General features: G+C 45.9%; 2 protein-coding genes across 4 annotated transcripts; both read right to left on the reverse strand.

Moving 5' to 3' along the window:
* Nucleotides 1-10,070: 10,070 nt before the first annotated feature.
* Nucleotides 10,071-13,963, reverse strand: LOC121270519 (gastrula zinc finger protein XlCGF7.1-like). Its single transcript, XM_041175880.1, is given in 2 exon segments — nt 10,071-12,290; nt 13,916-13,963. A coding segment is annotated over 1 exon segment (813 nt). The 5' UTR covers nt 11,936-12,290; nt 13,916-13,963; the 3' UTR covers nt 10,071-11,122.
* A 1,896-nt stretch (nt 13,964-15,859) lies between these two features.
* LOC121270504 (gastrula zinc finger protein XlCGF8.2DB-like) lies at nt 15,860-24,847 on the reverse strand. 3 transcript variants are annotated; one of them, XM_041175843.1, is made up of 2 exons: nt 24,687-24,847; nt 15,860-19,884 (listed from the first exon to the last, which is right to left on the reverse strand). In XM_041175843.1, the coding sequence occupies exon 2, from the start codon at nt 19,491-19,493 to the stop codon at nt 18,375-18,377; it is 1,119 nt and encodes a 372-aa protein (XP_041031777.1). In that variant the 5' UTR covers nt 19,494-19,884; nt 24,687-24,847; the 3' UTR covers nt 15,860-18,374. The 3 variants fall into 3 exon arrangements, with proteins under 3 accessions (XP_041031777.1, XP_041031778.1, XP_041031776.1); XM_041175844.1 differs by having other exon boundaries at nt 24,742-24,835; XM_041175842.1 differs by lacking the exon at nt 24,687-24,847 and adding an exon at nt 20,382-20,448.
* Between the last annotated feature and the right edge of the window lie 877 nt (nt 24,848-25,724).

Below are 25,724 nucleotides of genomic sequence, written 5' to 3' on the forward strand. Positions count from 1 at the left end.
GCAACCTTTAACACTGAGATGGACACGGGCAGCAGATGCATGGGAATGCCACCACCTGCAAGTTCCCCTTCCAGTCACACACTATCTTGACCTGGAACTATATTGCCGTGTGTCTCGTCGGTGAATGTGGAGGTGATGGCATTCGCATACACCTGCAACCTTGGTCCTGCTAAGCGGTGGAGGTTGTGCTCAGGTGATTCTGTCAGAGTTCTGGTCAAGCTGTAGATACATGAAATCCCTTTGCTTCTCCCACCCCCTCTCTCTCTTCCTCTCCTCCTTTGTGGGCCAAAGTTTTGTGTAGGCCCAGACGAGGTGGCAGGTTCCCTTTCCTGAAGGACATCAGTGAACCTATTGGATTTTTATGACAATCCAGCAGTTTTCATGGTCACTTTTTCCTCGTGCCAACCCCACAAATTACCAGATTCATTCAGCTCAATTTCACAACCTGCCTTTATGTTTCTCGCTCGCTCCCATCTTTCTGTTTTAAATCAATTTCACAGGGTATTAGAAGGGGAGGATTTGCAGTTGGGAAGCTGAAACAACACAACAGATTAGATTTGAGAGAGTCTTTGGATTCATCGGGACCTGAAGATCATTGACCTTTGAACATGGAAGGAAAAAGTACTGTTCACACTGGGAGGAAACTGTGGAAATGTGGGGACTGTGGGAAGGGATTCAATTACCCATCCCAGCTGGAAATTCATTGGCGCAGTCACACTGGAGAGAGACCGTTTACCTGCTCCAAATGCTCAGAATGTGGGAAGTGCTTTAAAAGTTCTCAAGAACTTATGTCCCATCAACGTGTTCACACTGTTGAGAGACCGCTCAGGTGCTCTCTCTGTGGGAGCAGGTTCAAGGCTTCATGTCACCTCATTGTACATCAGCGCCATCACACTGGGGAGAGACCGTTCATCTGCTCCGAGTGTGGGATGGCATTCACCCGGTCTTTCAACCTTCTGACACATCAGTGAGTTCACACTGGAGAGAGCCCATTCACCTGCTCCGAGTGTGGGAAGGGATTCAGTCAGTTATGCACCCTGCAGAAACACCAGTGAGTTCACACCGGGGAGAAGCCATTCACCAGCTCTGAGTGTGGGATGCAATTCAGTAGTTCAACTACCCTGCAGATACACCAGCGAGTTCACACTGACAAGAGACCTTTTCAATGCCCAGACTGTGATAAATGCTTCAAATGTTCCCAGGAATTGATGCCCCATCAACGTGTTCACACTGACGAGAGGTGCTCCCCCTGTGGGACTGGGTTCAAGCGATCAACTGACCTCAATGAACATCAGCGCACTCGCACTGGGGAGAGCCTGTTCATCTGCTCCGAGTGTGCGAAGAGATTAACTCATTCATCCAATCAGCCTGCAGAAACAGTTTACAGTGGGAAGTCTGGGAAGAGTGTCCTGCAGTCAGCATCGCAGTGAAGCAGTCTGGGAAGAGTGTCCTGCAGTCAGCAACGCAGTGAAGCAGTCTGGGAAGAGTGTCCTGCAGTCAGTTCTTGTTGAAAATAAGAAGAGTGACATCACAAGATAGCGTGAGAGAGTAGCGGAGAGATCAGAACCAGCGTGAGTGTGGGGAAGCTTCAAAAAGTGACGTCAGCACAAAGGTGATAGCTGATTGATGAGTAGTGGGTAAGTGGTTTTCTCCAGGTTTTCTCCAATTTAAAATAGATTAAGCTAAGAAAAGGTAAGAGTTCTAGACTTTATTTAAATTACATAAATAATTTAACATTTTTTTACTGTATTTAACTTAAAGTAAGGGTTTTTTTTCAACTAGAGGCATAGCTGGGCAGCTCAGTCCCGTGTTATGTACTGCCTGCAACATGTGGGAAGCCCTAGATGCTCCTTGCACTCTGACTGACCAGGTGTGCGCAGCAAGTGCCACCAGTTGCAGCTACTTGAACTCCGAGTTTCGGAGCTTGAGCGGCAGCTGGAGGCACTGAGGTGCATCCGCGAGACTGAGAGTTTCATGGGTAGCATATTTTTAGACGTGGTCACCCCACAGCTTACTGAAGTGCAGACAGAGAGGGAAAGGGTGACCATTGGTCAGAAGAAAGGTAGTCAGGAAATCCCCAGGGTGCATCTTGCTGGAGAACTGTTTCTCTGTGTTGGAAAATGGTGAGAGTGATGGTTCCTCTGGGGAGTGCAGCCACTCATGGCACTGTGAGATGCTCAGCTGCATGGGTGGGGGGAGAGGAAAAAGAGGGGAAGAGCAATAGTGGTCAGAGACTCGATAGTCAGGGGAACAGACAGGCGTTTTTGAGGCCGAAGACGTGACTCCAGGATGGTATGGTGCTAGGGTCAAGGATGTCACTGAATGGCTGCAGGGCATTCTAAAGTGGGAGGCCAAACAGAAAGAGATCGTGGTACATATTTGTACCAACGACATAGGTAGAAAGAGGGATGAGGTCCTGCAGGAAGAATTTAGGGGGCTAGGAAACAGATTAAAAAACAGGACCTCAAACGTAGTCAGTCATCTCTGGATTACTTCCAGTACCACATGCTAGTGAGTATAGAAATAGATTAGTCCAGATGAATGCTTAGCTAGAGAGATGGTGCAGGAGGGAGCGCTTTAGATTTCTGGGACATTGGGACTATTCCTGGGAAGATTTGGACCTATACAAGGTGGATGGGTTGCACTTGAACCGGACTGGGACCAACATCCTTGCAGGGAGGTTTGCTAGAGGGTTTAAGCTAACTTGGCAGGGGTGTGGGATCCTGAAAGGAGGTTCAGCAGGGGGTGATGCACAGCCAAAATTAGAAGAGAGAGCAAGAAAGCCTGGAAGACCTAGAAATTATAGGCCAATTAAAGCACAAGGGAGTTTGGCAAGGTTGGATGGTATTTGTTTTAATGCAAGGAGTCTGACAAATAAGGCAGATGAGCTGAGGGCACAAATTAACACATGGAAGTATGATGTCATTGCTGTCACAGAGACATGGTTGAGAGAGGGGCAGGATTGGCAGCTCAATATTCCAGGATATAGGGTCTTCAGGTAAGACAGGGAAGGAGGTAAAAGAGGAGGGGAAATCGCAATATTGATCAAGGAATCAATTGCAGCAGTAAGGAGGGTTGACATCCTAGAAAGCTCCTCAAACGAAGCCAAATGGGTAGAACTGAAAAACAAAAAAGGAGCAATCATATTGCTATAGGCCGCCAAACAGTCAGAGAGAAATTGAAGAGCAGATATGCAGGCAAATTTCAGGGGGATTTCAACTTGCCCAACATTAGCAGGGCCAACATATTCCAGTAAAGACAAAGGGAGGGACCAACAAATCCAGGAAACACTGGATGTCGAGGGCTATACAGGATTGGAAAAAGAGGCTTGTGGCAGATACCGAGGGCTCAAAACAGCGGAAGCCCTAGAGGAGTATAGAATGTGTAGGGGGGAATCTTCAAAAGGAAATTTGGAGAGCAAAAAGGGGCACGAAAAAACATTGGCAGGTAAAATAAAGGAAAATCCAAAGTTATTTTACAAGTACATTAAGAGTAAGGGGGAAAGAATAGGGCCCATTAAGGACCAGAATGGTAATTTGTGTGAGGAGCCGGAAGATGTAGGTAGAGTTCTAAATGAATATTGGTGTCGATGTCCACAAGTGAGAGGGACAACGTGGGTATGGAAATAAGGCAAAATGACTGTGATATAATTAAAGAAATTAGTATTGAAAGGGATGAGGTTCTGTGTGGTCTGGCAGGCTGAAAAGTAGATAAATATCCAGGCCTGGATGAAATGTAGCCCAGGCTGTTGAATGAGGCAAGGGAGGAGATAGCAAGGGTGCTGGCAATGATTTTCAATATGTCTCTGGCCACAGGAGAGGTGCCAGAGGACTGGAGGACAGCCAATGTGGTACAGTTATTCAGAAAGGGAGGAAGGGATAAACCAGGGAACTACAGGCCAGTCAGTCTAACCCCAGTGTTGGGGAAACTATTGGAAGCAATTCTGAGGGACAGAATTAATCTACACTTGGAGAGTCAAGAATTAATCAAGGACAGTCAGCATGGTTTTGTTAAGGGGAGGTCATGTCTGACCAATTTGATTGAATTTTTCGAGGAGGTGACCAGTGTAGATGAGGGCAATGCATTTGACGTAGTCTACTTGGACTTCAGCAAGGCTTTTGATAAAGTCCCGCATGGGAGATTGATAACAAAGGTAAGAGCCCATGGGACCCAAGGCAATTTGGCAAATCGGATCCAGAATTGGCTGAGTGGCAGGAAGCAGAGGGTGATGGTCGAGGGTTGTTTTAGTGACTGGACGCCTGTGTCCAGTGGAGTTGCACAGGGATCGGTGTTGGGTCCCTTGCTGTTTGTGGTATATATAAGTGATTTAGACTTGAATGTAAGAGGGTTGATCAGTAAGTTTGCGGATGACACGAAAATTGATGGGGTGGCAAATAGTGAGGAGGATAGCCTTAGATTACAAGAGGATATGGACAGGCTGGTCAGATGGGCTGATCAGTGTCAAATGGAATTTAATCTGGATAAGTGTGAGGTGATGCACTTGGGCAGGACAAACGAGGCACGGTAATACACGATGAATGGTAGGACCCTGGGAAGTACTGAGGATCAGAGGGACCTTGGTGCGCATATCCACTGGTCCCTTAATGTAGCGGGATAGTTTGATAAGGTCGTTGAGAAGGCAGATGGGATACTTGCCTTTATTGGCCGAGGTATGGAATATAAGAGCAGGGAGGTTATCCTGGAACTATACAAAACACTGATTAGGCCACAGCTACAGTATTGTGCACAGTTCTGGAATCCACATTATAGGAACGATGTGATTGCACAAGAGAGAGTGCAAAGGAGATTTACCAGGATGTTGCCTGGGCTGTAGAGTTTTAGTTATGAGGAGAGATTGGATAGACTGGGTTACTTTCCCTGGAGCAGAGGAGATTGAGGGGGGACATGACTGAGGTGTATAAAATTATGAAGGGCATAGATAGGGTAGACAGGAAGGAACTTTTCCCCTTGGTGGAGGGATCAATAACCAGGGAACAGAGATTTAAGGTAAGGGCAGGAGGTTCAAAGGCGCCGTGAGGAAGAATTTTTTCACCCAGAGGGTGGTGGGAATCTGGAACTCACTGCTTGAAAGTGGTAGAGTCAGAAACCCTCATAACATTTAAGAAGTATTTGGATGTGCACTTGCATGGCTATGTGCCAAGTGCTGGAAAATGGGATTAGAATAATTAGGTACTTGTTTGACCGGTGCAGACTCATTGGCCTAAGGGGCATTTTCTGTGCTGTAGGCCTCTATGACTTTATGACTAATGAGAGACCTTATAAATGCCCAGACTGTGGAAAGTGTTATAAAAGTTCTAGGGAACTCAACGTATTCACACATTCAGTTGCTCTCACTGTGGGACTGGGTTCAGGCATTCATCTCAACTCACTGTACACCAGCACATTCACACTGGGGAGAGACCGTTCACCTGCTCCGTGTGTGGGAAGGGATTCACTCAGTCATCCCATCTACTGAGACACCAGAGAACTCACAAGTAACTACAGTGATTGGATTTTGCTGTTGATTACATCCAGGACCGAACCCTGTTTATTGGGGCAAATACATCAGCTTTGTGTGAAATGCACTGTGTCAAATATTTTTAATATCTCACACACATGTCAGTTCCTTTTGAAATGCTCTCCCTCTCCCCTGTCTCCTCCATCCTCACCTCCAACAACAAGTGTGAAGATAGAAAGAAAGGGTGGACCTTCTTTGTCACTAAGATTGAGACAATCTGATCAGCTGCCTCTGCAGCTTCCCTCCCTTCCACTAACCCACCGGGACAAACTGTCTCTAAAGATCCTCCTTATCTGAGCCCTGAACTCTCATCTCTCTCCAGCTTCCCTCTTATCTCTCCTCATGCTCTCTCAGTGCTCATCTTGACCATTAGACCCACTTTCTGCTCCCTTAATCTTATGCTCACTAAACTGCAGACCATCCAACTTCTCCACGTTAGCTGATATTGTCAATCGTTTTCTTTCTCTTTTGGTAATGTCCCCCCCCCAGCATTAAACCCACCGACATCACCCATCCTAAAAAAAAAGCAACCTTTGCAAACTACCACCCCATAGAGTCATGGAGTTTGACTGCATGGAAAGAGGCTCTTCACCATCGTATCTGCACCAGTCATCAAGCCCCTAACTACTCCAATCCCATTTTCCAGCACTTAGCCTGTCGTCTTGTATGCTATGGTGTTTCAAGTGCTCATCTAAATGCTTCTTTTATGTTGTGAGGGTTCCTGCCTCTCCCACCCTTTCAGGCAGTGAGTTCCAGATACCCCTCACCCTCTGGGTGAAAAAAAAATTCTTCAAATCCCGATAAACCTCCTGCCCCTGGTTATTGATCCCTCCACTAAGGGGAAAAATTTCTTTCTATCTATTCTATCAATGTCCCTCATAATCTTGTATACTTCAATCACGTCCTCCCTCAGCCTTCTCCGCTCTAAGGAAAACAACCCAGCCTATCTAGTCTCTCTTCATTAGCTGAAGAAGGCAACATCCTGGTGAGTCTCCAGTGCAATCACTTCCTTCCTTTAGTGTGGTGACCAGAACTGCACACAGTAGTACAGATGTGACCTAACCAGTGTTTTGTACAGTTCCAGGATAACCTCCCTGCTCTTATATTCTATGCCTCAGCCAATAAAGGCAAGTATCCCATATTCCTTCTTGACCACCTTATCTAACTATCCTGCTGCCTTCAAGGATCTATGGACATGCACACCAAGGTCCCTCTGTTGCTCTGTACTTCCGAGGGTCCTACCATTCATCGTGTACTCCGTTGCCTTGTTAGTCCACCCAAAATCCATCACCTCACACCTTTCGAACCTCCCTTTCCTCTTCAAAGTCCTTGCACTTGGTGTCCCCCAAGAATCTATCCTTGGTCCCCTCCTATTTCTTATCTACACGCTACCACTAGGTGACATCATCCAAAAGCACCGTGTTAGTTTTCACATGTACACTGAGAACACCCAGTTCTACCTCACCACCATCCCTCTCCATTCCTTCACTTTTACTAAATTATCAAACTGCTTATCCCACATAAGTTTCAGGCCACATATTCACATCATCACTAATACCAGATATTTCAATCTCCATAACGTCACCTGTCTCCATCCCACCCCTAGCTCATCAGCTGCTCAAACCCTCATCCATGTCTGTGTTACCTTTAGACTTGATGATTCCATTACATTCCTGGCCGGCCTCTCACATTCACCCCACCCCCACACGGAAACGTGACATCATCTAAAACTCTGCTGTCCATGAGCTTTCTCATGCCAAGTCCCCTTCACTCATCACCTCCATGCTCTCTGACCTACATTGGCTCCTGGTCAAGCAATGCCTCTATTTTAAAATTCACATCCTTGTTTACAAATCCCTCCATGGCCTCGTCCCTCCCAATCTCTGTAATCTCCAGTCGTTCACCCTCTGAGATATCTGTACTCCTCTCATTCTGGCCTCTTGAACATCCCTGATTTTAATTACTGCACCATTGGTGGCTGTGCCTCGGTGTGAAGCTCTGAAATTCCTTCCCTAAACCTCTCCACCCCCTCCAGCTCTCTCTCCTGATTAAAGATGCTGGTTAAAATCTGCCTCTCCAATCAATTTGTCCATTTACCATAATATCGCCCTCTGTGACTTTGTAGCACCTTGGGATGTTTTATTACATTAGACATGTTATATGAATACAAGTTGTTTCTGTTTCATGACAGCCAGATGTGCAAAATAAGATTCCAAAAACAACAATCACACAAGTAACTGATTAATCCAGGTTTTTTTTGGTGGTGTTAGTTAAAGCACGAATGTTGGTCCCACTGCACCGGCAGAACTCCCCTGTGGACAGGATGTGGAGTTGTTGAGCTCTCCTGAGCTGAGAGTGGAACTGATTGAGCTGTCGGGCCTGCAGTGTACCTTGAAGAACCGCTGCCTGGGATCTTTCCTCTTCATTCACTGACTCCCAGCTGAAGTTATTTCTGCAGTACAATAGTTAAGTTTGAATATAAAACCCAATTTAATCTTTGAAGCAAAATCTACAACTTCAAATAAGCTGTAGAAGAGAAAGAAAGTTCTTGTGTTTATTTATCACACCCTCAGAACATCCCAAAGTGATTCACAAGTCAATGATGTATTTTGAAACTAAGAATGAGGAGAGGCAGTAGAAACTAAATGGTGCAATTTTAAACAGAGTGCAGGAACAGTGTGACCAAGCTGTTTAATAAAAAGCTACTGGGGTCTTCGGTTTATTCATGGAGACATGGAGTACAAAAGCAAGCAAGTTATCCTGAATCTTTATAAATCACCGATTATTCCTCAGCTGAAATATTGTGTTCAATTCTGAGCACCACACTTTAGGAAAGATGTCAAGGCCTTGGAGAAGTTGTGTGGAAAAATTCCCAGAATAGTGTCAGGAATGAGGGGTTTCAGTTTGGTGGACAGACTGGAGAAGCTGGGATTGTTCTCTTTAGAGCAGAGAAGTTTAAGGGGTGATTTAATAGAGGTGTGGATGTTTTTGAGGAGTTTTCATCTGCAGAGGGAGAAATTGTTTTCATTGGCAGGATGGTTGGTAACCACAGAACACAGCTTTAAAATAATTGGCAAAGAATCCAGGATGGAAATGAGGAGAGATTATTTTGCTCAGTGAGTTCTGAAGATCTGGAACACATTGTCTGAATGACTGGTGGAAGCAGATTCAATCGTAACTTTCCAAAGTGATTGGGACTGATCGCTCTGCACAAGTTCAGGGTTCGTACATGTGCACAGCGCATTCAGTGGCCATGGCAACAGACTCTCTGTCTATTGGTTCAGGGGCTTGAGTGGAACTTTCCACTATTAAACTCATCATTCACTGTACATTAGGCTGCATCTACAATCTTATCTCTCACACTTCCAGTGAATGGGAGCATGTGGATGGATCACTTCAAGAAGGTCTTTACTGTCTGACGTTATTTTCTCTCTCGAAAGCCAGTTTATATACCTTATTTCTTTGCGGGGGGGAGCGGTCTCAGGTCAATCACTTATTCAATTGTCCATTAACAAGGGATAGGTATTCAAAGTAACCCCTCCTATGAAGTCTTCATGAACCCCTCCATGAAGTCTTTTGCGGCTCATCACTTGCTGGGACATCCTGTTTACCCTTTACTCAGACAGTTGGTTTACATATGGGTCATGAGATCCCCTCACCCGATCAATCTTGTCTTGTTTCACGGTCTGTGCCAGAGACATGTCCTTGGCAGAGAAACAGGCCTCACTGTCCTGTGTTTCTCAACCCAGGAAGCTTTCTTCATGAGAGGAAAACAGATATTCAATACATTTCTGATGATTTTATAAGGTTATTGGACAGTGATTTCTCACAGATCTCTCCACCTTGAGAAGGGAAAATCCTTATTGACTTCTCACAACTGATTTCTGACTAACTTCACTATTTCTAAGCTACGAGCTTGTTTTCCAAATTTCTTGATAACAAACTGTAGATAACATACTAAAGCTACTAGAATGTTCAGAATCAGCAACACAAACCATTGAACTGCCACCAAGAATAAATGTCAAAACTTTTCCACTAAATGTGATAACTATCGTCTTATATTCATCCTCCCCACCTGCTGATCATCTCTCACAATTCTAAATTATTGACATGTTGTAAATACATCTGGTTCAAACAAAAGTTCATGCACAGACTTTAAAGACTCTCCAGCTCTCTGTTCACCTGCATCCACCTTGTGGATATTTTCTAACTGATTCTGGACCTTCTTCACCTTAATTTGTCCTTTCTGACCCTCTTTAGAAATCCTATTGCAGATATACACGTAATCCTGGTCACACTCTTCTCCAAGCACCAGGATATCTCTCACCCCCGGCCCACCTGTTTTCTCTGTCAGACCATCAGTCGCTCCCTGTAATGTGTCAATGCCATTGTATACTCCTGGCTTCATTAAGGAACTTCTCCATTCACATTTAACTGAGACTGTTGCTTCTCAAGCCTATGATCCTAATCACTGTGATCCCACTCCTAACACCAAATGTAAGATTTAGGTTCGGGAGTCACAGATTACCTAAAAAGGGGATCGAGTTCAGAATTGAATTTATAGTAGTTTATTGAGAAGCAACAGTTTAAATATGATGCCAAAGCTAAACAGACACGAAAAAATACGACTCATGACAGATGAAAACAATTTACTGGTCCTGGAGGACAAACGGACAAATGACGCAGAGTGAGCGCTGGTCTCTGTAGCTGGTGGTGACAGTCTCCTCTGAACGGTTAACTGGTGTGTGCCAGAGTGTGGGTGTTGGGCTGAAAGCCAGTGTGGATCACGTCAATATCTCTGTGCTCTCAAGAGCCTGTTTTAACCTTTACACACACTTACAGATGGGCCATGAGACCCAATCGTATCAGGATTAGAAATGTCCTGTGCGAGAGACATGTCCTTGGCAGAGATAACAGGCCTGTCCTCCATTTCTCAGTCAGCAAGCTGCTATGGAAGATTTCTTCATAACAGCGAGAGTGTTTTGGTAATATACAATGAATCTCTCAACATTTTATAAGGCTATTAAGTGCGACTTCTTCCAGTCTGTTACTTGGATTGAACTTGTCCCCATTCCCATGCCGAGGGGATTTCTGTACCAGACGGGAGGGGTAACATTTGGGAACTCTTGATTATCCATCAGTTCCCATTTCCCTTCTTTCTGGTGGATAATGGAGGTGTCACTGTGAGTAATGCGCAAGTCTGTAAGAATTGTCAGCAAGGATTAAATCAGCACTTCTTAAATGGGGATGTTAATCAGTGAAACCTCTCAGACACTAAATTGTAGAGTTCGTACCAACGATTAATTTAGGATTGAAGTAAAAGTTCAGAATCGTGTTGGAAACTAATTTCTGATGAGAGTTCCTGAATTATGGCGAAAGAGCAGAGACAACGGTTCTTAAAGGGACACTTCAGCCCCGAGAACACAATCAGTTATTGATCCAGGATATTAAACTCCAGCCCAGTTGCAGGGATTATTAACATCAGCAGAAACAAACCACAGCTGTCAGAAAGAACGTGGTTCAGTCCTGGATGTGATTAACAGCAGCAAATAGAGCAGAATCCAACCCCTGCAGTCACTTGTGAACTCGCTGGTGTGTGAACAGCTAGGATGACTGAGTGAATCCCTTCCCACACTTGGAACAGGCGAAAGATCTCTCCCCAGTCTGAACTCCTTGGCGTTTCAGAAGGTTTGACGAAGACTTGAATCTTTCTCCACAGGAAGTGCAGCTGAATGGCCTCACCTCAGTGTGAATTCGTTGGTGCTTTACTGTGTCAGAGGACCCAGTGAATCCTTTCCCTCATACAGGGCAGGTGAATGGCCTCGCTCGATTGTGAACCTGCTGGTGTGTTCGCAGTTGGGATGACCGAGTGAATCCTTTCCCACACACAGAGCACGTGAACGGTCTCTCCCCAGTGTGATCTCGCTGGTGTGTTCGCAGTTGGGATAACTGAGTGAATCCCTCCCCACACAAGGAGCAAGTGAACAGCCTCTCCCCAGTGTGAACTCGCTGGTGTGTTCGCAGTTGGGATGACCGAGTGAATCCTTTCCCACACACTGAGCATGTGAACGGTCTCTCCCCAGTGTGAACTCGCTGGTGTGTCAGCAGGGTGGATGACTGAGTGAATCCCTTCCCACACTCAGGGCAGGTGAACGGTCTCTCTCCAATGTGAACTTGCTGGTGTCTCAGCAGGTCAGATGACTGAGTGAATCCGTTCCCACACTCAGAGCAGATGAATGGCCTCTCCCCTGTGTGAACTCGCTGGTGTGTCAGCAGGTGGGATGACCGAGTAAATCCCTTCCCACACTCGGAGCAGGTGAACGGCCTCTCCCTGGTGTGACTGCGCCGATGGTTTTTCAGCCAGGATGGGTAACTGAACCCCTTCCCACAGTCCTCACATTTCCACGGTTTCTCCATGGTACGGACGTCCTTGAGTCCGTCCTGGATGGATGATCAGCTGAAACCTCGTCCACACACAGAATACGTGTATATTTTCTCCTCACTGTGAATGGTGAGATGTATTTTCAGGCTGCGTAACTAGTTGAAGCTCCTTCCACAGTCAGTTCAGTGGAACACTCTCACTCGGGTGTGTGTGTGTCTCGGTGCTTTCCCAGTCACTGATGTTTGAAATGTTTTCCCACAGACAAAACAGACAAACATTTCTCCTCCCACATTCAAAGGTGATGGTATTCAGGCCCTGATTAATCGAGTGACTGTCAGATCTTGATGTGTTTGGTTTGAGTCTTCTGTATGCAAATCCTCTCCTAATACCCTGTAAAAGGATGTTATAAAAGTCATCACTGCTAGTACAGGATAGAAAGTCAGAACGGACAATTCTAGTCTCTATGAAACATTTTTTCTTCCCTTGTTCCACCAAAGCTGCGAAACCCTGTCCCACACACTCCCTCTTCTCTGTCCTGAAATCAAAATCAAGATGTACAAGCTTATGAGGGGCATGGACAGGGTGGATAGGGAGCAGCTGTTCCCACTAGTTGAAGGGTCTGTCACGAGGGGACATAAGTTCAAGGTGAGGGGCAGGAGGTTTCGGGGGATGTGAGGAAAAATTTTTTTACCCAGAGGGTGGTGACGGTCTGGAATGCACCACCTGAGAGAGTGGTAGAGGCAGGTTGCCTCACATCCTTTAAAAAGTACCTGGATGAGCACTTGGCACATCATAACATTCAAGGCTATGAGCCAAGTGCTGGTAAATGGGATTAGGTAGGTAAGTCAGGTGTTTCTCACATGTTGGTGCAGATTCAATGGGCCGAAGGACTTCTTCTGCACTGTGTGATTCTGTGAAGTGTTGGATAATTCTTTCAGCATCTTTTTAATAAATTAGTTCAACTAGAGATAGGCTTTCCCCCATATTCTACATGCATAAACTTATAGCCATCCCAAAGTGTTGTCTGTGTCTTAAATCACATCCTGTTCCCCTATCATCCCTGCAAGGCCTGATATGCCTTGGGTCCAAGTCAAGCAAACTCTTCATTTTAAAATTCTTACTCTCGTTTACTAATCCCTCCACGGCCTCATCCCTCTATATCTCTACAATGTCCTCCAACCCCATAACCCTCCAAGACACCTGAGCTGCTATAATTCTGGCCTCCTGTGGGTTCCTGTTATAATTGCTCCACCATTGGTGGCCGTGCCTTTAGTTCCCTCGGCCCCAAACTCTGGAATACCCTCCCTACACCTCTCCGTCTCTCTCTACCTCAGTTTCCTCCTTTAAGTCTCTCCTTAAAACCAACCTCTTTGCCCAAAATTTTGCTCACTTATTCTAACATCTTCTTACGTTGTCTGGGTCTCACACTTAGCTTTATAATTTTCCTGTGAAGTTCACTGGGGTGATTTAGGATGTTTAGGATGATTTAGGGTGCTATATAAATAGAAGTTGTTGTTGTTTCTGTCTGTAATCCTGACCTCCTGTTTCACAACAGACCATTAATTTCACACCAAACTCTTATCTCTGATTTACTGTATCCTCCATCCCTAACAAGCTGCGGGGTTTTGCAACCTTTATAAAGAAACCCGACAGTACAGCTGTCAATGAATCAATCGTTTTCTCTCCTGGTCAGTGGGACCCTGAAGCCCCGCCCACCTGTTGCTTTCACCAATCAGAGTGAACGAGGGGCGGGGCTGAGCTAGACGCTCCCGATTCGCTCCTGGGCCCAGGGAGGCTGCGCATGCGCTCCTGCCGCACTCTGCCTCCTCTCAAAATGGCGGCCGTTAAACCCGGGTTTCTGATCCGGAGAAGATCCACAGCTGGGGACCCGGGCGGGGAAAAGGTGGGGCCGCTGGTTCTATATTCGGGGTTCAGGGTCTACCCTGAGTGCTTATGAAGCATTTTCACCCTCTCATTGCATCCATCGCTCCCTTTGCGACGCCCAATAAACTTACCAGCTGCAGAGAGCAATAATTAAGCAGCTGCACATCGCCATCATCCGCACTGCGCATGCGCACTGGTTCGCTTTGCTGCGCTGGGACATTCTCCACCGATAGGAATGCTGGGAACAAGACTTCCAGGTTCTGCAGATGTTGTTCATCTTCATCATTTACAACATTCAGGACAGACAGCAGGGATTATTAGAGGGAATTAACACTGTGGTGGGAAAGGAAATTCAGTGACTGGTTTGGGGAGCTGGGACTTGTAACTGAAGGTTTGAGAACTGAAATAATCTGGAGTAAGGAAGGAGAGAATCACAACAAACTGAAATCCACGTGGGGTAAGTCGGAGACGGAGACAGTCACTGAGAAAAGAGATATGGCTGTGAAAGCGGGTTTTAGTAAACACCTTGTCAAACACTAGGAGGGAAATGGAAAGCAAAGAAGGTGAGCAAGACAACAGAGAGATACGGAAATCTTCACACCCTGCTTCCTGTAAGGACTCCATCCCATTCTCTCAATTCCTTCGCCTCCGTCGCATCTGTTCCGATGATGCTACATTCAAAAACAGTTCCTCTGACATGTCCTCCTTCTTCCTTAACCGAGGTTTTCCACCCACGGTCGTTGACAGGGCCCTCAACCGTGTCCGGCCCATCTCCCGCGCATCCGCCCTCACTCCTTCTCCTCCCTCCCAGAAACATGATAGGGTCCCCCTTGTCCTCACTTATCACCCCACCAGCCTCCGCATTCAAAGGATCATCCTCCGCCATTTCCGCCAACTCCAGCATGATGCCACCACCAAACACATCTTCCCTTCACCCCCCTTATCGGCATTCCGTAGGGATCGCTCCCTCCGGGACACCCTGGGCCACTCCTCCATCACCCCCTACTCCTCAACCCCGTCCTATGGCACCACCCCATGCCCACGCAAAAAATGCAACACCTGCCCCTTCACTTCCTCTCTCCTCACCGTCCAAGGACCCAAACACTCCTTTCAAGTGAAGCAGCATTTCACTTGCATTTCCCCCAACTTAGTCTACTGCATCCGTTGCTCCCAATGTGGTCTCCTCTACATTGGAGAGACCAAACGTAAACTGGGCGACCGCTTTGCAGAACACCTGCGGTCTGTCCGCAAGAATGACCCAAACCTCCCTGTCGCTTGCCATTTCAACACTCCACCCTGCTCTCTTGCCCACATGTCTGTCCTTGGCTTGCTGCATTGTTCCAGTGAAGCCCAACGCAAACTGGAGGAACAACACCTCATCTTCCGACTAGGGACTTTACAGCCTTCTGGACTGAATATTGAATTCAACAACTTTAGGTCGTAAGCTCCCTCCCCCATCCCCACCCCCTTTCTGTTTCCCCCTTCCCTTTTTTTTTTCCAATAAATTATAAAGATTTTCCTTTTCCCACCTATTTCCATTATATATATAAAAAAAATATAAAATAAAACCCACTAGAGCTATACCTTGAGTGCCCTACCATCCATTCTTAATTAGCACATTCGTTTAGATAATATCACCAACTTTAATTTTAACACCTATGTGTTCTAATGTACTATTGTCGTTGACATCTTTTGATGATCTGCTTCTATCACTGCTTGTTTGTCCCTACAACCACACACCCCCACCCCCCCTCCACCTCTTTGTCTCTCTATCTCTCCGCCCCCCACACACACACCTTAAACCAGCTTATATTTCAACTCTTTCTTGGACTCGAACGCAAGTTCTGTCGAAGGGTCATGAGGACTCGAAACGTCAACTCTTTTCTTCTCCACCGATGCTGCCAGACCTGCTGAGTTTTTCCAGGTAATTCTGTTTTTATTTTAAACTCCAGCCCTGTTAGGTATAGATTATTAAAATCAGTGGCAATAAACTCCCAAAGTCAGAATGAAGATAGTTCAGTCCTGAATGTGATTAACAACAGCAATAACAATTTTTATTTATATAGCATCTTTAACACATTCAACATCCCAAGGTGCTTCACAGGAGCGTTATCATACAAACCTCAACACCAAGACACAAAAGGAGATATCAGGACAGGTGACCAAACACGGGGTGAAAGAGGCAGGTTTTAAGGAGCCTGTTAAAGGAGAGAAGAGAAAGTTACAAAGGTTGAGATGGTTAGGGAGAGAATCCAGAGCTTTGCACCCAGGCAGTGAGTACAGAGGTAATGGGTGAATGGCACTAACTTTGAGTTAGGATACAAGCAGCAGTGTATTTCCAGCAGCTGGAATATGAAAGGAATGTTAGGAGAACTTTTGAATAGTTGGGACCAGAGGGAGAAAAGGCAGGAATATGAGGGCTTCTGCAGCAAATTGGCTGAAGCAGGAGAAGAGATGGGAGATGTCACAGAGGTGGAAGTAGGCGGCTTTGGTGATGGAGCAGATATGGGTCAGAAAATCAGCTCAGGGTGAAATTGACACTGAGGTGATGAACAGTTTGGTTCAGGCTCAGAGAGAGGCCAGGATAACAGCAGAATCCAACCAATCCAGTCAGATGTGAACTCGGTGTGTCAGCAGGTTGGATGACTGAGTGAATCCCTTCCCACATTCAGTTCAGGTGAATGGTTTCTCTCTAGTGTGAATGAGTTGGTATTTCATCAGATCTTTAAAGCTTGTAAATCTTTTCACACAGTGAGAGTAGAGTGAACAACTTGATGGACAGTGAGGCCAGATGCACAAGTGAATCCTTTCCCATAAATGGAGTCAATGAGTGACATCTTCCTTGTATGATTTCACGTGTGTTTCTGGCAACTGGATATCTGGCTGAATCACTTGCCACACTTATTATAAGAAGTTTTACAGTTTTGTCCCAGTGTGAACTCGCTGGTGTTTCTGGAAGCTGGGTGATTCAGTGAATCTTTCCCACACGCGGTGCAGGTGAATGGCCTCTCCCCGTGTGACTACGCTGATGAGTTTCCAGCTGGGATGCAGAACTGAATCCCTTCTCATAGGCCCCACATTTCCACTGTTTCTCCCTGTTGTGGCTGTTGCTATGTCTCTCCAGATCGGATAATCAGTTGAAGCTTTATATAGGATTAGCTTTACACAGGGTATACAGCACAGAGGTAGGTCATTCAGCCCAACCAGTCCATGCTGGTATTATGTTCACTTGAACCTCCTCCCACCTTTCCACTTCGAAATCAATCACTGTAACCCGATATTTCCTTCTCCCTCATATACTTGTCAAACCTTCCCATAAAACATATACAGTAATCACTTCAACCAACCCCTGTAGTTGCACGTTTCATATTGTTAACACTTTCAAGTGAAGAAGTTTATTCTGAATTTCCTATTGAATTTCTTGGTGACTATCTCATATTGATGACCTCTAGTAATGCTCCTCTCCACAAGAGGAAACATTCTCTCTGCATCAATTATTTGTCAATTCTGCAGTTTATTAATGTCCGCCTGTCTCTTGTTGCAGATCTCCTCAGGACTGACTATCTCCCCAGTTTGGTGCCATCCCAAATTTAGAAACTGTGCATTTGATTCCAAATTGTTAATGTAAATTGTGAACAGCAGTCGTCCCAGCACTGATCCTTGTAGAACACAGCTTCCCACTTTCTGTCACTCCTAATCACAGCTTTCCGTCTTGAAGCTAGCTAGCAGGCCATTCTGCCACGTGTCCCCTGACTCCACAATCTCTGTCCTTATTCATTAGTCTATTATGGGGCATATTAGGAATTACATCAGCTATCCACCATACCCCTGGCACTACACCTTCTGTGAATGAATTATGTGCAGTACTGCCTGTGCTATCTCTTCCCTACGTTCTTTTAAAATATGTGGATTCAATCTATCCAAGCCACTTTATCTCATTTGAGTTTTATTAGTTCATTCAATACATTCTTCCTTGACTTTAAATGCACTTATCTCATTACTCACCTCATCATTCAATGTCATGTTTTCCTGTTCTGTCTCCCTGGGAAACACCAAGCCAAACAATGATTGAATACTCCTGCCATCGCTCTGTCATTACCTGTGATTTCATCCTATCTAGTCCTTTAATGGCCCAATTTACATCACAGACTACCTCTTTTTTGATGTGCCTGTAAAACATTTTACTGCTTTGTTTATGTTACTTGATAATTTAGTTTCATAATGGGAGGTGTCACTGTGTGTAATGTGCAAGTCAGTAAAAAATGTCAGCAAGGATTAAACAGCACTCTCTAGTTGAGAGTGGAACCTCTCAGACACTGAATTGTAGAATTAGTCCCAAAGATCAATTTAGGATTGAATTAAAAGTTCATAACTTTATTGTAATCAAGTTTCTGTTCAGAGTTTGTGATTAAGAGGAAAGATAGTGGTGCTTTTATAACTGCAGCTCCAAAATCAGTGACATATCCAGAATAATAAACGCAGAGAGTTATAGGGGTTATGAACATCAGCAGAAACAAACCAAACATCGTCAGATAATCAGTCTTGGAATTGATTAACAGCAACAATAACAGCAGAACACAACCCCTGCAGTCACTTGTGAACTCGTTGATGTGACAGCAGGTGTTGAGACTGAGTGAATCCCTTCCCACAAATGGAGCAGGTGAATGGCCGCTCCCCAGTGTGAATTCGCCGGTGTGTCAGCAGGTGAGAGATCTGAGTGAATCCCTTCCCACACACAGAGCAGGTAAAAGGTCTCTCCCCAGTGTGAACTCGCTGGTGTGCAGTGAGTGCAGAAGAGTGCCTGAACCTCTTTTCACATGAAGTGCAGTTGAATGGCTTCTCCTCAGTGTGGATTCGCTGGTGTGACCAAAGGCCAGATGAATGAGTGAAACCCTTCCCACACACAGAGCAGGTGAATGGCCTCTCCCCAGTGTGAACTCGCTGGTGTGCAGTGAGGTCGGAAGACTGCCTGAACCTCTTTCCACAGTAAGTGCAGCTGAAGGGCCTCTCCTCAGTGTGAATTCGCTGGTGTAACATGAGGCTGGCTGATTGAGTGAATCCCTTCCCACACTTGGAGCAGGTGAACGGTCTTTCACCAGTGTGAACTCGCTTGTGTGCAGTGAGGTTGGATAACTGCCCGAAACTCTTTCCACAGTAAGTGCAGCTGAATGGCTTCTCCTCAGTGTGATTTCGCTGGTGTCTCAGCAGGTTGGTTGACTTAGTAAATCCCTTCCCACACATGGAACAGGTAAACGGCTTCTCCCCAGTGTGACTACGTCGATGAATTTCCAGCAGGCAAGGGAAATTGAATCCTTTCCCACAGTCCTCACATTTCCATGGTTTCTCCATGCTGCCGGTCACCGTGTGACTGCGTCGATGGTATTCCAGCAGGGATGGATAATTGAATCCCTTCCCACATTCCTCACATTTCCATAGCCTCTCCCCAGTGTGACTGCGACGATGGTTTTCCAACAGGGATGGATAATTGAATCCCTTCCCACATTCCTCACATTTCCACGGTCTCTCTCCAGTGTGAATACGTCGGTGAATTTCTAGTATGGATCGATAACTGAATCCTTTACCGCACTCCTCACATTTCCATGGTTTCTCCATGATTTCAGCCCCAACGTGACTGTGGCGATGATATTTCAGCCGGGATGGATAATTGAATCCTTTACCACAGTCCTCACATTTCCACGGTTTCTCCATGGTGCCAGTGTCCTTGTGTCTCTTCAGGTTAGATGATCAGTTGAAGCCTATCCACACACGGAATATGTGCGTAGTTTCCCCTTGCTGTGAATAGTGCAATGTTCTTTCAGAACATGTAACTGGTTAAAGCTGTGAGCGTACTGGAGTACTCACACTCGGGCGTGTGTGTCTCGGTGCTTTTATAAGGGAATAGAATCATACAAAGGCCACAGCAGTCGGAGGCAATCAAACTGAAGTTAAAACCCTTTCTCAGTGACAAAACAGGCAAACATCTCTCCTTGTACATTCAAAGGCCGACCATATTCATGTTCTGATATAAAAAGCGACTCTATCAGATCTTGTTGTGAACCTGATTTGAGTTTCCCATCTGTAAATCTTCCCTTTTAATACCCTGTGAAAGGAATTTATAAAAGTCATCACTGCACGTGCAGGACAGAAATGCAGAACAGGCAATTCTAGTTTCTGTGCAATATTTTCTCCCTCATTCGTTGCACCAAAGCTGTAAATTCCCATGGCACACACTCTCACTCCTCCCTGTACTGAAATCTAACCCCATCCCACCAGCTCCACCTACTCTGGCTAGGTTCACTTCTTCAGCCTCTGTCTGCAGAGTGAGAATAAAATCAATGAATCGATCACATTCTCTCCTGGTCACTAGACCTCGAATCCCCGCCCACTCTCTGCACGTCACCGTGATAGCCACGCATGCGCCCTGCTCCGCACTGGAACAATATGGCCGCCGCCAACCTGGGCCTACTCCCTGTTCAAAGCCCGGCGCTGCAGACGCGGGAACTCCAGGTTTTCATTGAGGGTTTGCGGCCTACACCGGGTGTTAATGAACCTTCCCCGCCGACCCGCTGGTTCCCCTCCCCCGCCGCCGCCTCTTACCGGCTGCCGATCGACAAATAAGCGTCTCCCCATCGTCATCGCTCACCCTGCGCTTGCTCGGAGTACTGGGCGGCACTGCGCATGCGTACAGGTCCCCTGCTCTGAATAGAGGACATTCTGCACCGCGGGGAATGCTGGGTAAGGTCCTTGCCATTGGAAGTCCCCAATCATTTATAATTATTCATTCGCTGTTACTCAGGTTGCGCTCAGCTTCCTGCGTGCTCCGCGCTGGAAGGCCGGCACTGGAGGCGGATTCCTTTGCATGTGCTTTGGTACCCATCTGATGGAGATAGGCCGTATTCACCCACTCTGAACTTTCCAGGTAGTAGATAAAAACAAAAAAACTGCGGATGCTGGAAATCCAAAACAAAAACAGAATTACCTGGAAAAACTCAGCAGGTCTGGCAGCATCGGCGGAGAAGAAAAGAGTTGACGTTTCGAGTCCTCATGACCCTTCGACAGAACTTGAGTTCGAGTCCAGGAAAGAGCTGAAATATAAGCTGGTTTAAGGTGTGTGTGTGGGGGGTGGAGAGATAGAGAGACAGAGAGGTGGAGGGGGTTGGTGTGGTTGTAGGGACAAACAAGCAGTGATAGAAGCAGATCATCAAAAGATGTCAACGACAATAGTACAATAGAACACATAGGTGTTAAAGTTAAAGTTGGTGATATTATCTAAACGAATGTGCTAATTAAGAATGGATGGTAGGGCACTCAAGGTATAGCTCTAGTGGGTTTTTTTTTTAATAATGGAAATAGGTGGGAAAAGGAAAATCTTTATAATTTATTGGAAAAAAAAAGAAGGGGGAAACAGAAAGGGGGTGGGGATGGGGGAGGGAGCTCATGACCTAAAGTTGTTGAATTCAATATTCAGTCCGGAAGGCTGTAAAGTCCCTAGTCGGAAGATGAGGTGTTGTTCCTCCAGTTTGCGTTGGGCTTCACTGGAACAATGCAGCAAGCCAAGGACAGACATGTGGGCAAGAGAGCAGGGTGGAGTGTTAAAATGGCAAGCGACAGGGAGGTTTGGGTCATTCTTGCGGACAGACCGCAGGTGTTCTGCAAAGCGGTCGCCCAGCTTACGTTTGGTCTCTCCAATGTAGAGGAGACCACATTGGGAGCAACGAATGCAGTAGACTAAGTTGGGGGAAATGCAAGTGAAATGCTGCTTCACTTGAAAGTAGTGTTTGGGTCCTTGGACGGTGAGGAGAGAGGAAGTGAAGGGGCAGGTGTTGCATCTTTTGCGTGGGCATGGGGTTGTGCCATAGGAGGGGGTTGAGGAGTAGGGGGTGATGGAGGAGTGGCCCAGGGTGTCCCGGAGGGAGCGATCCCTACGGAATGCCGATAAGGGGGGTGAAGGGAAGATGTGTTTGGTGGTGGCATCATGCTGGAGTTGGCGGAAATGGCGGAGGATGATCCTTTGAATGCGGAGGCTGGTGGGGTGATAAGTGAGGACAAGGGGGACCCTATCATGTTTCTGGGAGGGAGGAGAAGGAGTGAGGGCGGATGCGCGGGAGATGGGCCGGACACGGTTGAGGGCCCTGTCAACGACCGTGGGTGGAAAACCTCGGTTAAGGAAGAAGGAGGACATGTCAGAGGAACTGTTTTTGAATGTAGCATCATCGGAACAGAAACATGATAGGGTCCCCCTTGTCCTCACTTATCACCCCACCAGCCTCCGCATTCAAAGGATCATCCTCCGCCATTTCCGCCAACTCCAGCATGATGCCACCACCAAACACATCTTCCCTTCACCCCCCTTATCGGCATTCCGTAGGGATCGCTCCCTCCGGGACACCCTGGGCCACTCCTCCATCACCCCCTACTCCTCAACCCCCTCCTATGGCACAACCCCATGCCCACGCAAAAGATGCAACACCTGCCCCTTCACTTCCTCTCTCCTCACCGTCCAAGGACCCAAACACTACTTTCAAGTGAAGCAGCATTTCACTTGCATTTCCCCCAACTTAGTCTACTGCATTCGTTGCTCCCAATGTGGTCTCCTCTACATTGGAGAGACCAAACGTAAGCTGGGCGACCGCTTTGCAGAACACCTGCGGTCTGTCCGCAAGAATGACCCAAACCTCCCTGTCGCTTGCCATTTTAACACTCCACCCTGCTCTCTTGCCCACATGTCTGTCCTTGGCTTGCTGCATTGTTCCAGTGAAGCCCAACGCAAACTGGAGGAACAACACCTCATCTTCCGACTAGGGACTTTACAGCCTTCCGGACTGAATATTGAATTCAACAACTTTAGGTCATGAGCTCCCTCCCCCATCCCCACCCCCTTTCTGTTTCCCCCTTCTTTTTTTTTCCAATAAATTATAAAGATTTTCCTTTTCCCACCTATTTCCATTATTAAAAAAAAAACCCACTAGAGCTATACCTTGAGTGCCCTACCATCCATTCTTAATTAGCACATTCGTTTCGATAATATCACCAACTTTAACTTTAACACCTATGTGTTCTATTGTCGTTGACATCTTTTGATGATCTGCTTCTATCACTGCTTGTTTGTCCCTACAACCACACCAACCCCCTCCACCTCTCTGTCTCTCTATCTCTCCGCCCCCCACACACACACCTTAAACCAGCTTATATTTCAGCTCTTTCCTGGACTCGAACTCAAGTTCTGTCGAAGGGTCATGAGGACTCGAAACGTCAACTCTTTTCTTCTCCGCCGATGCTGCCAGACCTGCTGAGTTTTTCCAGGTAATTCTATTTTTGTTTCCAGGTATTAGTGCAGTCAAGAAATGGAAAGATTATGTGTCACACTCATTGAAAATTAAAATGGTACAAAACACTGAATATTATCTACTCCCACTCGTTACCCATCATGCACAAAATGAATGTAGTGATAGCAATACTTATTTTCATTACTTTTAAATGGTTTTCTTTAAACATATAATCATGTTTATCTGATTTTATTTCCCAATTCAGATTCATGATCTCAACTTTGTTTCTTCCTGCCAGCCCAGAACTCCATCTGATAGGGTAATGGTGAGAGGTGATTAATTGTTCTGGAAACCAACAGGAAGGGAATGCAAAGGCAGAAGGACCAAGGGAGCAGCGAGTTCTGTAACAACTCATGGATCTGGCGGGCTGGAACCTGTGTTGACTCATTGTGAAAGCCTGATTACCGATTTACATATTCAACTTAAACCTGCCGTTTCACTTTCAGTCAGGAACAGATCAGTTTTACACCAATCTCTGGTCTGACAGCAATTTCAAGAATTCACCATTGTTCTTCCGGGCTCTAAACACAGCCTTCTGTTCCGTGTCTAGGAGCTCTGAAGCATGGAAGAGAGTGGCTGGGACACATTTCTTACACATGTCAGGTTTAACCCTCATTGGGACTTTGCTGTCAGTTAAGAGAGATGAGAGAGAACAAAGTGCTGTTTGTCTCTCTAAGTGTGACCCTGAAGGACAGTGCCCAGGCCGACCTTCTGTTCTTGCCATATGATCCTCCCGACAGATTGTCTTTTCTGAGCTTCAGCCAGGTGATGTTGAACATTCAGGTGGAAAAGACAGAAATCGACAACAATGTGCTTGAAATATAGCTGACTTATTTGACATTTACCCGGAATATTAAACTCCAACCCAGTTACATGGATTTTTAACATCAACAGAAGCAAACCCCAACAGTCAGAATGAACATGGTTCAGTCCTGGATGTGATTAATGGCAGCAATAACAGAAGAATCAAACCCCTGGAGTCACTTGTGAACTCACTAGTGTATCAGCAGGTAAGATGATTGAGCGAATCTCTTCCCACATACGGACCAGGTGAGCAGTCTCTCCCCAGTGTGAGTACACTGGTGGAATCTGAGTTCACATGATCACCTGAACCCAGTCCTACAGTGAGAGCACCTTAACTGTTTCTCGTCAATGTGAACACATTGATGGCACATCAGTTCAATAGAACATTTTTAACACTTCCTGCAATCCAGACATTTAAAAGATCTTACATCAGTGTGAACTTGCTGGTGTGTCAACAGGTTCAATGAATCATTGAATCCCTCCCCACACATGGGGCAGGTGATTGACCTCGCCTGACTGTGAACTCACTGGTGTTGCAGCAGGATAGACAGTCACCTGAACATCTTCCTGTGCTGAGAGCAGATGAATGGAGTGGAACCAGAGTGATTGCACTGGTGAAGCATCAGTGAATGTGTGTTTTTAAAGCTCTTGTCACAGTCTAAACATTTAATCCTTCTCTCTGCAGTCTGAACTCACTGGTGTGTGTGTGGAGGCTGGATGCAGAAAGATGGGAATTCAGGGATCAGTTGCTGATGTGGAGGTGAATAATTACCTGCCCCCTGTACAGGAATACAGTCTCTCTTGTTTAGTGGCACAGCAGAGCTTACACTGATCTCTTGGGAACAAGACCCAGAGTTTGAGGAGCTTCTCTTGTAGACAGAGTTAACTGAGAGTAGCCAGACGATGTCCCCGGAGGTCCCAGATGTTGTAGGTGGAGCATTGGATCTCCTCTCTGATAACACTGATGAATGTCTAACCTGTTCAGGTAAGAAAAAGAAGCATTGTCATAGCATTAATTTGAAAATTTATTTCATTCCTCTTCTTGGTATACGAACATACAAAATAAGGGCAGAAGTAGGTCATTCAGCCCCTCAAGCCTGCTCTGCCATTCAATAAGATCATGGCTGATCTGCTGGTGTTTCAAGTTCCACGTTCACGTCTACCTCTGATAACCTTTGATTCCCTTGCCTAACAAGAATCTATCTAACTCTGCCTTAAAAATATTCAATGGCCCGCCTCCACCACCTTCGGAGTCAGAGTTCCAAAGTTACACAACCCTCAGAGAAAAAAACTCTCCTCAGCTCTGTCCTAAAAGATCGACCCCTAATTTTAAAACCGTACCCCTAGTTCTGGATTCAGCCACAAGAAGAAACATTCTTTCTGTGTTAAGACTGTTCAGGATCTTATATACTTCAACCAAGTCACCCCTCACTCTTCTAAACTCCAGTTTGTTTCAAGCCCAGTCTGTCTAAAGTTTCCTCACAAGACAACCTGCTCATTCCAGGTATTAATCTAGTAAATCCTCTCTGAACCACTTCCAACACATTTTCTTTATTCCTTGAATAAGGAGACCAAAACTACACACTATTTTCTAAATGTGGTATCACCAATGCCCTGTATAACTGAAGCATAGCATCCTTAGTTTTATGTTTAATTCCTCTCGTAATAAAGGATAACACTCCATTAGCCTTCTTAATTGCTTTCTGTACCTGAATACTAACTTTTTTTGACTCATGTTCTAGAACACCTAGATCCCTCTGCACCTTGGAATTCTGCAGTCGTTCTCCAGTTAAGTGATACTCTATTTTTT

The sequence above is a fragment of the Carcharodon carcharias genome, chromosome 27 (genome assembly GCF_017639515.1).
Source record: "Carcharodon carcharias isolate sCarCar2 chromosome 27, sCarCar2.pri, whole genome shotgun sequence".
NCBI lineage: Eukaryota > Metazoa > Chordata > Chondrichthyes > Lamniformes > Lamnidae > Carcharodon > Carcharodon carcharias.